Here is a 16,715-nt window from a genome sequence, read left to right on the forward strand (position 1 = left end):
TCTCTCGCTTGATTCGTTCCCTAACATGATGGAATGTAGCAACAATTAGCTTCTTTTTGCCAACAATTTATATTTTATTTCTTTTGCTGCAAATCTGTGTTTTTTACCAGTTTCCAACAATTTCTATCCTGTTTTCTAACACTTATATCAAGCCAAATTCAAGGAGAAAAAAACTAATACAGGTTGCACCCAGCAAACATTTGGCATAGTTACTAGTTCTTGAGCTAAGCCTTTGAGTAAGCCATACTTCAGATTTCAAGTCCTAATAACATTACAGAGCCCCCACCACATAATCTAAGTACTAAATGATTCAGTTTCTTGTTCTTGTTCAAATAGATGAGAAAAACTGAGCATCAATCTCAAGTTAACTAAGGAAGCTCACCAAGAACAACTGGTTCGGTTAGTTTGGACAGATGGCTTGTAAGTTTCAGGCCTTGCCGGACTGGGTAGCATGGAGGCTGGAGCAGCCGGCAGCTTCAGATGTTGACCTGAGATGTTTCACCAGTGGAACCAGTGACTGGACAACGTCTGCCATCAGTGGCCGGTAGTCTGCTTCCGGCTGCACGCACATTGCAGCAATGGCCGCCACCTGAATAACCTCCTTCATCGAGTACTGACCTTCCAAAGCTGGATCCATGATCTCTACAACCTTCTCTCTGTCGGTAAGCCGGGGCAAAGCCTTTTTCAGAAAAAGGATTTGTAGCATGTAAGAACTCAAGAACAAGTGAAGGCTACTGAAAATGGAACACAGAATTAAGGAAGAAAGAAAAGAAAGATCATGTTTGAGCGAGATAGGTGTTAGTCTTCCTGTCTAAGAAAATGCAATGTAGATTCCTAGGAAGCTATAAACATGGTTTATCAATTCGGAATCAACTAAAAGAAAAGGCTGAACCCACCCAAGACACAAGAATGCCTTCTCCAGGGGGTCTCTTCATATCCACAGGAACCCTGCCCGTGAGCAACTCCAAAAGAACAACTCCAAAGCTATAAACATCTGACTTTGTTGTTAGATGGCCAGTCAATGCATATCTGTAAAACAAATCAGTCCCAATTTCAACATTATATTTATTGAAATTTGAAGGTAATATCCATGAACATTCAACATGGTAAATATAGAATATGCATTAATTTTAATTATTCTGTGTATATGAAGCTACAAGCTATCAAATTCTTACTCAGGGGCAACATATCCTTGGGTGCCCAACACACGGGTTGAAACATGCCCTCCAGCTTTGTCGGATCCAAGCTTAGCCAATCCAAAATCAGAAACTTTAGCATGAAAACTTTTATCCAAAAGGATGTTGCTGCTCTTAAAATCTCTGTGAATCACTGGAGGGCTGACATGTTCATGGAGATATTCCAATCCTTTTGCAGCTTCCAAAGCTATTCGTAGACGGGTTCCCCAATCCAGCCGTGCATAAACATTGTTAGATCCTGCAGATTACAAGCAACTTTGTCCGGTGAAATCCTGCATGTGACTAATTACATTTATACCATGATCACGCATCAAAAGTAAAGATGGGATTAACCGTCAATATAAATCATTTGAACTACTCAATTCCAATTGGAAATTTACACAGCTCAAGAAGGAAAAGAAAAAAACACCCAGGACGTTCGAGAGGCCCCAACTCTCCAGAAAAATCCTACAAAATTCCACCCCTCTCTCTCTCTTTCTCTTATTTATACCCCATCCTACTCAGCATAACTGCCTCTGGCAGCACATGCTGGTCTCTTCAAGGAGCTAGCTAAGGCCTATAAAAAGGCCCACTGTAAGAGGAGAGGGCATGCTAATTTTGAAATTGAATTCTCAATTATCTCCCAAGATTTCTCTCTAATCTCTCTCTCTCTCGTTCTACTATTCTCCCTCCAATCTCTCTAATTTCTCCCCCATTCTTCTTCAATTTCCCCCTCTATACATTCTATTCTTGACCTTAAATGAATCAGATCCTTCTGATTTCCATTCTAGTCTTAGGTAGGCTAAACTCTAGGACCATGACAAATGGTATCAGAGCAATCAATCCTTGACAGTGAATTTGATTCCAGTTCATTGGAACTCCCAGACGAGCAAGCCTTCCCATCCTCGGAGTTGTTGCAGGTGAATTTTGAAGAAACCGCAGCCATCGATTCTCAATTTCGGAGAATTCCGCTGGTTGCATCACAATCGCCTTCCTTGATTGATCAAGCTCTGCACCTTCTTCAATCGGTTCTGCCACTTTGAACATGTTAATCGACTTGGGTGCAAACCTCGCTTGCTGATCCATAGTGAAGCGGATTTCGAACGATAGTTGATAGCGATTGGGTGCAGTGATTCCTAGCGATTGATTGGAACTCAGGCAATCATCAACCTAAGACAGAATTCCGGGTGAACGAATTGAACACCCAACTCGATCGGAAGCATCAATTGATTGAGTGGAGGAAGAGATCGACTGAGGAAGGCGGGTGAAGGCGAAACTAACCTAGGCAACTTTGACGGTGATTCTGGAGCGACTAGGTCAGGGTCGCTGAGTCGGTGATCCTCGACCTCGGGAGGCAACGAAGAGTCGACGGTGATCTTTGGGTTGACGGTGGTCCTCGACAGTGATTCTGAACGGTGATAGATCTGATCCTTGAAGGTGATTCTTGGTTCGATTGGAAGGCAACGAAGGGAGGGTGCTCCATGACCACTGAAGTGCAACTGTTGAGACAAACTTGAGATCGTCGGAGGCGAAGCGGATGACCCAAAGAGTTGCGACCAGACAGGAAGACCATTTCGACCCAGACCGATAAGCTTCCTATAGGTGCAACTAAGGTGTGGCAGTTTTAATTGGAATTCCGACTGGAGTTTTGCGGGTGTTGTCGCTTTGACTGGAAGGCACTGTGTGTGCTACGGTTTGGGTTGCCTTCTGACCCATGCTGGTGAAGCGACTGGGGTGTCAAAACGTGCTTTCCTCCTTGATTGGAAGGAGATTCCGACCATTCTGGAGAGCCAACGAAGAGCATAACCGAGGGAAGTAAGCTTGATGCGTCACTGGCCATAAGCTGAAGCGGATTAAGCCAACCGATTATGACTTGGAAGGCGTTGCAAGTCGGTGATTCTGAAGGTGATTCCAACAAGTATTAGGTATTATTGCAGCAAGCGAGACAGGATATTCGGTAGCCCTAGGCGACTCTTGAAGGCCGATCAAATTGCTGTAACATGTAATTTATTCTGGCCCTAAAATAGGACTGACTCCGAAGCAGAACAGTGACTGCAATCTACCACTTCTTGGATCAACTTCAGGGTGACTGTTGAGAGGTACATACTGAAGAGAAGTAAGGGATTTAGGATGTACAAAGCTCCTGTTTATTGTCCTTCGAGTTGTCTTGCTCGTGAGAAGTTTGCTAGAGGCAGTAGTGCAAGCACGAGGACATTGGGGTCTCAGTCGTAGCAGAAGGTGTTGCATTTTCAGGGGGACGACCTGATCGTGAGGCCATTGGGAGCAGTGCATACATGGAGCAGATGAGCCCTAAATTGCAGTAGAAGAATGCTTCATTTTCAGCTGGAATAGAGCCTCAATGGCAGCTAAAGAAGGCTGCATTTTCAATTGGCAACAACAGGGCCAAGGAACAAGCAATGGGATTCATGAAGAGTGCGGGGAATTTGGCCGTATGTTCCGCGAGAAGCTGCATGAGTTTGCGATGATACTTATTAAAAAGTATCATTACAATTTTTCGATGGAATACTTTGATGATTATCACGGAAGTTTTAACAAGAAGGAATTCCTTAGAGTGGAGTAGACGAAGGAGACAAGATTATGAACGACCGATTCACTGCCTACTCTAGACTTTGGGTAGAAAAAGAAGCATTCTGATGGAGGCAGCAGTGACCAAAAGGATGGCTACGATATTGGGAGTAATTTTGGTGGTGAAAAGCATTATCTAAAGGGAAGCTGTAACAATCCGGTGGCTGGGACAGCAGTCAATCAGATGACAAGAATGACAAAAGGCCACAAGGAATTGCTGGAATTTGGGATGAATTATGCAGCAGTGCTTGAGAAGTTTGAAGAAAAAATAAGACCGCAAGATGCACCTATTGAAAGGTTGCAAGAGGAAAATGGGGTAGCATTTGATGAAGTGACCGAGGAAACCAAGGCCAATTCGTTACCTCTGTTGACTAGTGCAGGGATTGAAGGATTGGAGGGTGTCCAAGATCAGAAATTTATAAGAAAGGGAATGGGTGGTGGAGTTCCTAATGACAAGGTTCCATTGCCTATGGTTTTGGATAATGCTGAGGATTCCTTAACTAATGATAAGGTGAAGACAGCACCAGCAGGAGGAAATCTCGCTGATCCTAAATGGTGTCACCATGTTGCTGTTGAGAGTTTGGCCGAAAAGAACAAAGCTGATGCTGCTGCTGCTTTGTTTGTTGTTGCTACAATTGGTCAATTAGAATTTGTCACCCTTATTGAAGGGAGGATTGAAGACCGAAATTGATGTTGCAGCCCAGCAGGTTGTAAGTGGTACCATGCAAGGAATTAAGGGCACAGTGTTTGCCTATGGTGTTACTAGCAATGGGAAGACTCATACCATGCATGGAAAGCAAAAGTCACCTGGGATCATTCTGTTGGCAATGAAGGATATCTTCAAAATTTATCCATCTAAGCTGTGGAAGAAAAGGAAAAAAAAAACAAGGGGAGCATAATGGAAGCTGTGAAGGTTTGGCATGTCTTGGGGACAAGACATGTTTCAAGGCGGAGAAATTGTCATATCCCCAGGAGGATTAGAAGGGTAATACTGTAATAGAGATATAATAAAGGGGTAATATTGTAATAGGCTTATATTAGTTTGTTAGGAGATATTTGGTTATTTGTTATGAGCACATGGGTGCTGTAAGAAATTAGTTAAGGAGCTAGCTAAGGCCTATAAAAAGGCCCATTGTAAGAGGAGAGGGCATGCTAATTTTGAAATTGAATTCTCAATTATCTCCCAAGATTTCTCTCTAATCTCTCTCTCTCTCTCGTTCTTCTGCTATTCTCCCTCTAATCTCTCTAACTTCTCCCCCATTCTTCTTCAATTTCCCCTCCATACATTCTATTCTTGACCTTAAATGAATCAGATCCTTCCGATTTCCATTCTAGTCCTAGGCTAAACCCTAAGACCATGACATATGTTTTTATCCACTACCAAGGATATATGGGAGTCAGTTAGACGTACCTATTCTAAAGTCCAGGATGCTTTGGTTATTTTTGAAATCAAAATAAAATTGAGTAGTACTAAACAAGGGGCCCTAACTGTTACTGAGTATTATAACAAAATGAATGGCTATTGACTGAAACTTGATCGCTACCAAAACATTAAAATGGTATGTGGTAAAGATGTAGCCACTCTCAATTCTATACTTGAAAGAGATAGGATTGTAGAGTTCTTGCCTGGACTAAACACTGAATATGACCAAGTGAGGGTTCAAATTCTTGGAAGAGACAAGCTTCCATCCCTCAATGAAGTGTTTGATGTTGTCTAGAGTGAAGAGAATAGCCATGCCGGGAGAAATCAGTTCCGAAGGATCTGCCTTGTTAACTAATAGAAGAGAGGGATCAAAGTTCAGATTTCAACAAGGAAGGACAGATGGGCAATCTAAATCACAAGGGAAGTAAGGCCTGTGGTGCTCCTATTGCAAGAAACCTAAGCATACTCGAGAAACTTGCTTCAAGTTTCATGGGAAGGAAACTGTGCTGCAAAAAATAGGAGGGTTCAAAAACATACCCTCCCGGAATCAAGCATATCTCTCCAATAAACAAGAAGAGGTTGCAGAAAACACAAATGCAGTGGCTGAACAGGAGCTTAATCCTGATGAAATTAGCAAACTAAAGGAGTTTCTGAAGACTATCCAAGATGGATCATGTTCCATTGCCCAACAAGGTAGTCCTTCAGGTAACAACTTTCAATTTTGTTCTTTAACTGCCACATAAACTACTAAGGATGACATTTGAATTCTAGACTCAAGGGCAACCGACCACATGTCCCATAATTCCCATTTTTTTGATACCTATACAGCTCTTGAAACCCCTAAACAAATCCTCATTGCCAATCGAACATCTATACCAATAAAAGGCCAGGGCATGATTACTCTTAGCCCTAATCTTTCTATCCAACAAGTTTTGCATGTTCCAAACTTATCAACGAACTTAATTTTTGTCCATCAACTCACTAAAGACCTTAATTGTCATGTCGTTTTCTCTCCTTATGCATGTGAGTTTTAGGAAATGGACATGGGGAGAATGATTGATGCTGCTGAGGAAAGAAATGGGATGTATGTTCTAACGAGGAAGACTTTGCTGCCTAGTGGGACTAAGCCTAAGCTAGCTTGCACATCTCAGTTCCAACCAGCTCTCACTCAAGTTTGGCTTCATCACTATCGGCTAGGAAATCCACATTTTCAACTATTGAAATCTATGTTTCTTGAATTATTTAAGTACTAAGACTCTAGTTCTTTGCATTGTGATGTATGTGAAATCTCCAAGCATCATAGGGTTTCTTATCCTATTGGCAATAAATTGTCTTCACACCCTTTTGTTTTAATACATTCTGAAGTTTGGGGGCCATCTAGGATCCTCAATTGTTCTGGGGTTAGATGGTTCATCTCTTTTATCGATGATTGCACACGAATAACTTAGGGTATTTCTTCTAAATGACAAGGTTGCTATCAATACAGTTTTGCCTCAGTTTTACTTAATGATTTTGACTCAATTTGGCACTCCTATTCAAAAAATTAGGACTAATAATGCGAGGGATTATTTCAATAAGTCTTTGAATAAAATTTTCCAAGAAAAATGGACTATTCATGAGTCTTCTTGCATCAACACTCGACAACAAAATGGAGTGGTTGAGAGGAAGATGAGGCACCTCTTAAATGTTACTAGATCTCTCCTACATCATCATCATGTCCCTAAGAATTTCTAGGGGGAAGTAGTCCTTAGAGCAATCTATCTAATCAATAGAGTTCCTTCCAAAATTCTAGGTCATCTAAGTCCTTTCTAGTGTTTTTCCTCACACTTTTCTGATCTCAATCAGCATACATCTCTACCCCTTCGAGTCTTTGGTCATGTAACCTTTGTCCACATTCATAAGCAAAACCAAGACAAGATGGATCCTAGGGCCTTTAAATGTCTCTTCCTTGGCTATTCTCCTACCCAAAAAGGCTACAGGTGTTATCATCCTCCTATTAGAAGATTCCTCGTTTCGAAGGATGTCACATTTGTTGAATCTCAATCCTTTTTTTGGCCCCTCAGTCCTTGGTCCCCAAGGAGAGACTCAATTGATAGGTGACCAAGGTTCATCCCTCCCTAGTCTGGACTTAATTCCTCCTGAGATAGCTACACCTATTATTTCTACAAAAGCAGCTCCTATTCCTGACCATCTTGATCAGAATTCTACCAATCAAAACAGCCTCGATCAAGTAGGAAAATCTGAGGCATCAACCCCAATCAGTTTTAAAGGCTCTCCCTTTGTGTATCACAGAAGACAACAGCCCATTTCTCAAGCCCAACAAGGATCAACATCTGATTCCCAGCCAGGTACTGAAGCTATTTCTCCCTTAATTCCTGTATCTTCTAATCCTGATCTTGTTTCTTCTAAATTGGATGATTTCGACATGCTTATTGCTCTTTGAAAAGGGGTTAGACGTTGCACTCAACATCCTCTAGCCCACTATATATCCTATCACAGGTTTCCCAAACACATAAAAGCTTCCTAACTTCTCTAGATACCATTGTCATCCCTAAGTCAGTAGATAAGGCCTTAAAGGATCAGAAATGGAAGCTGGCTATGCAGGAGGAAATGAAAGCATTAGAGAAAAATAACACATGGGATCTAGTGCCAAGACCAAAAGGGGTAGTTCTAGTGGGTTGCAGATGGGTCTTTGGAGAGGTATAAGACTCGTTTAGTGACTATTTGGAGACTTTTGCTTCAGTAACTAAGATGACCACTATGAGGATTATCTTATCCCTAGCAACTCACTATGGATGGAGATTACAACATCGATGTGAAAATGCATTTCTTCATGGTGATCTAGAAGAAGAAGTGTTTATAGAAGAGCCACCGAGATTCAAAGAAGGAAGAGCAAATGAAGTGTGTGGCCTTAAAAAGGCCTTATATGGCCTCAAATAATCACCGAGAGCCTGATTTGATAGGTTCTCCAAAGCTATGAGGCTGTCAACAGGGGGGGGGGGGGGGAGATCTATCATAACCCAAGTAACAATAGAAGGGCATCATTGTAATAGGGTTGCAATAGTTTGTTGGGATATTTTTCTCTTTCTTTCTTTCTTTTCCCTTTTTGTCTTGTAGCTTAGGTGGATAAAGAGATTTGTCTGGTAGCTAAGTGAGGCTATATATATATTGCCTCAGCTGTAGGAAGAGGGCATGCTGAAAATGCATTGAATACTATGTTTCTCTCTAATATTTCTCCCACTCTCTTTCTCTCGGTGATCTCCTCCCTTATCTTCTTGTTGTTCTCTCCCTCCCAACTGATCTCTTCCCCAAATTCTTCTCTTATTATTCTCGATCTCCCTTTCATACCCTAGCTCACCTCCAAGGTTCATGACAAATGGTATCAGAGCATCGTTCCTCATCAGTTTTCGTTGTTGATTAAGGTTTGTCAGATGTCGAGGGATTACTGTCCAATGTAGTGGATTCACAAAATCTGAAGGTGATTTCGGAAACAGGGAGCAGCAAGGTAGGCGAAAATCTTAGGAGATAACCCAAGCGATTCAGGTGACGTGATCGAACAACAATTCAATGAGCCCAACAGCTGTAACAAATCGATTACCAATGATCATGATCAGATTTGAGTACGGAGGTGATTGATCCATTGCGTTAGGTGGTTTTGATCGGCAATTCAGTTGTAGATCAGAGGCACTCCTGTCCGAGTTTTGAAGACGAAGATGACCATTGAATCTCAGAATTGATTCTAATGCACGAGGAGGTGAGTGTCAACTTGGATCTGAATGAGAAGTAGGAGGAGTGACTTCGGCTAAGACTCTGCTAGTCGAGTCGAAGGAAGGATTGAAAGTGTTGTCGATCTTTGGAGGTGAAGCTGGTAGTGACGCTCGGTTGTGAAACTCAAGCGTGTTGCCGACTTCTGGAGGCGACTTTGAAGGACGGTATCAGGCTAGTGAATTTTCAAATTTGACCGTTATAGAGGAGGTGAGATACGGCCACAATTCTCAACAACCCAAGCGAATTCAAGGAGCTACCATCTGTCGGTGGTCCTCAGCCCAGAAGGTCGTGACTGCAGTGGGTGACCAGAGGTTGACGCGAACGGCCAGGAGGTCTCGACTGGTGCAAGAGTTTCGAGCGATCGTGGTTTGGTCGGGCAAGGAAGTGGGTGTTGCGGCCGAGTCAATTGCAGTGGGTTTCTGGCGATTGTGCAACGGATTCCTCCAACTTCATTTGTTCGTTGAGTCCCAACACCATGGGCTGCTAATTTTTTATCACCATAAGGTCCGAATTGGAAGGCGTCACATAGTGAGGTTATCCTCAGTTGGAGTTTGGAAATTCTTAGCATCTAATCCACAATCGCTACTGGTGATCCTTGGAAATTGATTCTGAAGCACGGGGGTTGAGCGTTGACTGCTATCTGAGATCGAAAGTGGAACGTGAAGCAGATCCCAGTGAAATTCCGACGATTTCATTGGTATCGGTGTTGATAAACAAGCACGAGCATCGTTCCGATCTGAGTCTTAACGAAATGAAGAACGATTCAATCAAGAGAAGAGTAAAGCAATTCAACTAGGAACTGCAGGCGAATAGAGCAGTCAATCCTTGGTTGTGATTTATGTAGAGACATTTAGCACTAAGGAACAAGAATCATATTCTGGACGGTGGCTTCGGTGAAGAGATTGAGTAGCGAATTAGCGAAGAGAATTCCACACGCGAGAGACAAAGGAGAGCGGGTGTTCTTCGGTTATTGAATTGCATTTGAGGCGAGTATAGGAACTGTTACAATAGGTGAAACAGAAGAATGTGCAGAACTCTTACTCCTTGGTCTTTGCAATGTTCTGTTGGTGAGAAGTCGACCATGGGGAGCAGTTCATGCATGAGACAAATGGAGTCTCAAGGGCAACAAAAGAAGGCTGTATTTTCAACTGGGAACAATAGGAAACATGAGAAGTTTGGCCAAAAGCCTCATGCATAGGAAAAGAAGTTTGAGAATGAAATCAGCCACTTTGACAAGGAAACAAGAAGTTGGGTACATGATATGAGCAAGGAATTCAATCGTATGTTACACGAGCAATTACAAGAGTTTGCAATAATACTGACTAAGAAGTATCATTACAGCTTTCTCGTAAAATTTTTCGAGGATTATCGCGGAGGTTTTAATAAAGAGGACTTCCATAAAATGGAGCAATCGAAAAAGAAGTCAAGATTATGGAAGAGCAATTCGTTGCTTACTTTAGATTTTGGGTAGAAAAAAAAGAATTCTAATTTCAGCAACAATGACAAGAAGGATGACTACAATATAGGAAATGGTATTGGTGGTGAATGGCATTATCAAAAGGGAATCGGTAACAATCAAGTGGATACGATAGCAGATGCAAAGGAACCATCGAATATTTTAGAAAAAGAAGTTCATATAGAGGAAAATTCCAGCAAACACAAAGAAAAAGATGTTGCTGGATTGCTGACATGGAAATAAGAAATTCCGACAGAAAAAGTAGTTAAGGTTGTTTTGTAGCCAAGGGAAGAGTTAATACATTTGGATGTGCCTAATGAGGGTTGGCAGGTCACACTCGCGGAAAAGAGAGATGTTGATTTCTCTTTCATTTAAGGGAATCTTCTATGAGTTATGACTCTAAAAGTAGTTCTCTCCACCTGCAGTAGATTCAAAGTGGTGAGGAATTTTGGAAGCCAATGGCAGCTGGGGAAAAGTTAGGGAGGTAGCTGAATAAGTCAAATGTGTTATCAAAGAGAACAAGACTCCCACTACTGTGTTGGTTCTTCCTCTAGTTGGCAAATTCGAATGCGTCTCTATTGAACTAAAGGATGAACCAATGGTTGATTGTCTTCTTAAGGTGGAGACCAATCGTGATTGGACAACTATTGTAAAAGGTGAGTATTGAACTTGAACTCAATCGGGTTGTTCTTATTGAAGTTCCAGGTCAAATTATGACTGAGATTGATCTTGGACATTTAAGAACAAAAAAGAAAAAGAGGCCTAGAAGGAGAAAGAAAAAAGGAAAAATAAATCAGATAGAGAAGACGGGAATTAGATGAAGCAATGGCTACTTGTTGCAAGTTCTTGGGACAAGAACTCTCTCAAGGAGGAGGGGAATTGTCATAACCCAAGTAACAATAGAAGGGCATCATTGTAATAGGGTTGCAATAATTTGTTGGGATATTTTTCTCTTTTTGTCTTATAGCTTAGGTGGTTAGAGAGCTTTGTCTGATAGCTAAATGAGGCTATATATATTGCCTCAGCTGTAGGAAGAGGGCATGCTAAAAATGAATTGAATACTCTGTTTCTCTCTAATATTTCTCCCACTCTCTCTCTCTCAGTGATCTCCTCCCTTATCTTCTTGTCGTTCTCTCCCTCCCAACTGATCTCTTCCCCAAATTCTTCTCTTATTATTCTTGATCTTCCTTTCATACCCTAGCTCATCTCCAAGGTTCATGACAAGATCACACTCTCTTCTTTAAACACGCAATGAAAGGAAAGGTGACTACACTCCTAGTATACGTGGATGATATCATTGTGACAAGAAATGACATTGAAGAACAGAGGGTACTAAAAAATCAGCTGGCTCAGAATTTTGAAATTAAAGACTTGGGATCGCTCAAATATTTTTTTGGGAATAGAAGTTGCCTACTCCAAAGCAGGTATACTTCTATCCCAATGTAAGTATATATTGGATCTCTTGAAGGAGATTGGTTTGCTAGGAGGAAAAGGAATGGCTACACCAATGGAACCTAATATCAAGTTAGGAGAAGAAACCAGTAGCCCACTAGTAGACAAAGGGAGGTATCAAAGGCTGGTAGGCCAGCTGATTTACTTGTCACACACCCAGCCAGATATTGCCTATGCAGTGAGCTTGGTAAGTCAATTTATGAATAGTCCTACTTAAAATCACATGCATGCAGTGAGAGGGATATTATGCTACTTGAAAACTACCCCAAACAAAGGAATTTTATTCAAAACAAGTGATTTTTTGGATGTACAAGGCTATACAGATGTTGATTATGCAGGATCATTGGTGGATAGGAGGTCTACTACTAGGTATTGTTTGTTTCTAGGTGGAAACTTAATCTCATGGCGAAGTAAGAAACAGAGTATAGTGGCAAGATCAAGTGCAAAAGCCAAATTCAGGGCTATGGCACTCGACTTATGTGAATTACTATGACTACGAATTGTTCTAGAAGACCTAAAGATTGTTGTTAGTGAGCCAATGAGGTTATTTTGTGATAACCAATCAGCCATAAGCATTGCTCATAATCCTGCAGCATGACAGGACTAAACACATTGCAATTGACTGGCATTTTATAAAGGAAAAGCTTTAAAAAGGTATAATTCAAATACCCTAAGTTCCATATGAGAAATAGGTAGCTGATATTCTAACAAAAGGTTTGGCAACTAGAAGATTTGGAGACCTAGCATCCAAGCTGAAAATGATGGATATTCATTCACCAACTTGAAAGGGAGTGTTCACGTGAGAAAATCAAGAAGAAAATGAAGGCATCGTTCAAGGAAAAAGGGAAAGGAAAGCAGTGTTCAAGGAGAAAAGGAAAGAATCATTTCCCACGTCTGCTTCCATCATGTTGTTAGGAAATTTCTAAAAATCTTTTAAATCTTGTTCTTTTGGATAGTTTCCTAATCTCAAATTAGGATACTCCCCTAAATGTACTTTATGGTAATCTTCTCTATTGTAATATTTCCTAAATCTGTAAATATTCTACTCTATAACTAGAACTGTTTGTGAATAAGATTATTAAGCTTTTCGTCCAAAGTTTACAAATATATATATATATATATTAATTTAATTATTTAACATAATATAATATATGAATATATAATAAAGCAAAATAACAAATTAGGTTTAAACAAAACAACAGGTTCTAGTGAGCCCGAGCTTGGGCTTGCTAGCAAGCTCGTCAAACTTTTGACGAGCCGAGCCTAAGTCGAGCTCAAGCTTGGTTCACATGAATTGAACAAAAGCTCGAGCCTAGAAACTAGCTCGTGAGCCAAGCCTAAGCTCAACGAAGCTTGGCCCAGCTCGGTTCGAATGCAACCCTAGGTTTATTGCATGTCAACTCGGAAATTTTCACCACTTGAATGACTATAACGCAAAATCAGCCATCAACAAGAAAAACTTTCTCAACACTGCAGTCAGCAGCATGTTCATAAGTTTCATCAATATAAATGTAATAACGATCGAACAGAAAATGGGATCACTTACCACTGATAGGATACAAATGTTCCTGCAGACCCCCGTTAGCCATGAACTCATAAACTAGCAATTTATGGTTATTGTCTGAACAATACCCAATTAATGCCAGTAGATATGGAGATCGCAACCGGCTGAGTAATTCCACCTGTAAACAATTTATCACCCCTCAGAGCTGCAACCTCATTAAAATGATACAGAAAATATTCTGAAAAATATTGCATAAAGGAAAGAATGTATTCCTCATAAATCAAACCTCCACTTTGAATTCCTCCTCTCCTTGCTTCCCTGCCTGATCCATCAACTTAACTGCAACCTTTCTGCCATCTTGAAGCACTCCTCTGTAGACTGACCCAAATCCACCATGACCAATTATGTTAGATTTCCCAAAACCGCCAGTAGCTGAATATAGTTGCTTGAATGTGAACACCTGAAGTCCTTTCTGAGTGGCAATCTGAGTATTTGGAAAACTGCTACCTTTTTCTTTGCGTTCAACCCCTTCCAAGAAATAGAATAATCCACCAAAATTTAAACAACGTTTCAATTTTGCATCCATCAATCAAATGAAGAGGAGAGGAGATAAAATATTTTTCCATCAAAATAGTCATCATGTAGGACCTAAATTGGCAAATTGTTCATTTGATTTTGTGCAGCTACCAAAGGCCAGTCAATTAATTCTGTTTTTCTTCCTTGTTGATCTTATACTTTCTTATTCTGTTCCCCAGTTTCCCAAGCAAACAAACAGCAGGGAGTGAATGAAAAAAGTGCAATAGAAATTCAAAATTGTGAAATCAGAGCAAGAGCAGCACTTTGAATTTGCTTATTGAGAAACACAAAAGTACTTGAAGACAAGATTAAAAATTTAACATATTGTATCTTGTATCTTGGGTATGAGAAAAAGAACCCAGAAAACTACAACAAATTAAGACGATACAATCCCAAATGTCCATTCCAATTCCTAATTTTATAAGAGCAACTAAACAGAGAAATGAAAGGACGAAATTAGTGAGATTAATGCTTGATATTTTATTGTTGGTGTAGACTTCAACATTTCAAAAAGTCAAATTACCAAGTAGGGGAGCTTAATGTCTAGGTTCCTTAAGTGGCTAGAGACTTTGTTACTTAATACTAACCATATCTATGGCAAACTCAAAAAACTTTCACAGATCAAAATCATGAGACCCAAAAATCTCATTAAAATCCCTGATATTCTGAGCATAATCTGTTACATGCATGTAACTATAATTTAAAAAGCATAATAAGGATGGAATCACCATCCTTAGGAGCATATTGCCTAAAACAAAACTTCTCCAAAATTTTTCAGATTTACCTCTTTTGTTTATAGTTTTTCCATATCTTATTCGCAGCCTACGACACATTCAATAATCAACAAGCTTTCACCGACTTAAGGTTTGTAAAAGCCGAAGAATGCGGACCTGGAAACTTCCAACGTTCCAAATCCGGCGCTACCAAAAAATAAAATAAAATCAAAACAAGAAAAGACCAGAGCAGAAGGGAAGCAAAATGCCGCCCTTGAATCAAAGGAAGCTCATTAATTACTAGTAGGGTTCTTGAGACGTTTGGAGACTTTGTTGGCAATGTAGCAGTAGTAGCTGAAGGCCACGAACAGAGAAGCCACTGCTACAGACGCAATAACCACGATCGCCACCAGAGCTACGCGCTCCTTCCTCTTGTACTCTTCTTCTTCAGCTGCCGCTGCATCCATTTGCTTCTGCACCCAAAAATTTGCTCAAATCCTAACCCTAGACGGTGGCTATGGTGAAATACTGACAATGAGGAAGTGAGAAAGAGAGAGAGAGAGAGTGAGCACTGATTGCAGAGCATCTGAGCCTTTTCCCAGTTCAAAAGCTCTCTCTCTCTCTCTCTCTCTCTCTCTCTATATATATATGTGTGTGTATAGGTGTCTTGTCTCAGGTTAAGTGTTTGTCTTGTTGCATTGTGGCGCGGAGAATATCTATTAGAATCGGGACGAGTGCAGATATTTGCGATCGTGTCCCTGTACTTTAATGAGTTCCCGGATTTTACACCCTCTTTCTTTTGACGAGTGCAGATATTTGCACCAGTGTCCCTGTACTTTATTGAGTTTGCGGATTTTACACCATCTTTCTTTTCTTATTTACACTAGTACCCCATTTGGAACGATAGCACGGAGAAAAATGGAAATGACAAAGGTTCAGTTTCCTTGGAAAAATTTTAAATGTTTGATCTAAGTTTTAAGGGTTAGGCTACAGGATTCGACGGGTCTACAAAGCGACTCATAGAGAGAAGGCAAAAAGACAATTTTGCCCCACTTATTTTGTAAATTTATAAAGCGGGCCACTGCCCCCTCGCTTTGCGTATCTCCCCTGCCGCAATGGCCACAGCGACTGTCAGCGAGGCGGTAAGACGACAGAGACGAGGCTGGGCGACTGTAGCGAGGTGCGACGGCTATGGCAGGCAAGAAATATGCACAGAGTATAGGGGAATCCATTAGAAGAGGAGGGGAGAGAGTAGGGCGTAGGGGCAAAATGTTTTTTTTGCCCCTTTTTGGTAAATCTATCGATAAGCCCATCAAGTTCTCTAGTATTTTTTAAATTTTTATGCTTTTAATTTTTTATACACGCACCCTGTTTATCAATTTTAATAATTAGTCTCATATAATAATACAAGTAAAAATAACATAGTCTTGTGCTAATATTTTTAATTAAATAATATTAAATTAATTAATAAAAAAACATTATTAATGGCACATTTTCTATAATGGATTTTCCAGCTAAGGTTAATGAAAATTAAAATCTAATTCATTCGGCGTCATATGTTTTCTAAAATAATAATACATTTTAATTTTTTAAGAAAAATTAAATGAATAAGCGAAGAATATAAACTCTAACTCCCAATTTTTTCTTTTTTTTTCAAATCATAAAATACCTTAATCTCTAATTTAGTTTATATATACATACATATAAGTCAATACAAATTTCAAAACATATTTAAAAGATGAGTTTCAAATAATTGAATTTAAAAAAATTAATTATGAAAATAATTTAGTTTTTTTTATAAATTTATAATTTTATCCAACCCTCTCAAATTTAGTAATTAGATTCAAATTAACTTAATTTAATGTAATTTTATATAACATATCAAAATCAATTTAGAGAAAATGTTCATGTTAACTTGACATAACAAATATTATATCATAATAATATATATAAAATCTACATGTACACATAAATAAAAAAATATAACATATAAAAAGATTAAAAAAAATAAATTATTACATTTTTTCGTTAATACAATACCCATTTGAGAATTAATACCCAT

The 16,715-nt window shown here is 39.8% G+C and overlaps 1 protein-coding gene across 2 annotated transcripts; it reads right to left on the minus strand.

The window, feature by feature from the left end:
- Nucleotides 1-99: 99 nt before the first annotated feature.
- LOC127812280 (probable serine/threonine-protein kinase PBL7) lies at nt 100-15,322 on the minus strand. Of its 2 annotated transcripts, XM_052352682.1 has the most exons (7): nt 15,226-15,322; nt 14,955-15,126; nt 13,651-13,892; nt 13,407-13,542; nt 1,176-1,434; nt 897-1,029; nt 100-679 (listed from the first exon to the last, which is right to left on the minus strand). In XM_052352682.1, exons 2-7 carry the CDS (start codon nt 15,118-15,120, stop codon nt 428-430), a joined length of 1,188 nt encoding a protein of 395 aa, XP_052208642.1. In that variant the 5' UTR covers nt 15,121-15,126; nt 15,226-15,322; the 3' UTR covers nt 100-427. The 2 variants fall into 2 exon arrangements, with proteins under 2 accessions (XP_052208642.1, XP_052208641.1); XM_052352681.1 differs by having other exon boundaries at nt 103-679; nt 14,955-15,280.
- Between the last annotated feature and the right edge of the window lie 1,393 nt (nt 15,323-16,715).

Source organism: Diospyros lotus, chromosome 10, assembly GCF_014633365.1.
Source record: "Diospyros lotus cultivar Yz01 chromosome 10, ASM1463336v1, whole genome shotgun sequence".
In the NCBI taxonomy this organism is placed as follows: domain Eukaryota; kingdom Viridiplantae; phylum Streptophyta; class Magnoliopsida; order Ericales; family Ebenaceae; genus Diospyros; species Diospyros lotus.

Coding starts and splice junctions, on each gene's coding strand:
- LOC127812280 (XM_052352682.1), bottom strand. CDS start 15,120: ATGGATGCAGCGGCAGCTGAAGAAGAAGAGTACAAGAGGAAGGAGCGC. Junction 13,893..14,954: donor ACGTCTCAAGAACCCTACTA/GTAATTAATGAG, acceptor ATTTCTTGGAAG/GGGTTGAACGCAAAGAAAAA. Junction 1,435..13,406: donor ACATTTGTATCCTATCAGTG/GTAAGTGATCCC, acceptor TGTAATCTGCAG/GATCTAACAATGTTTATGCA.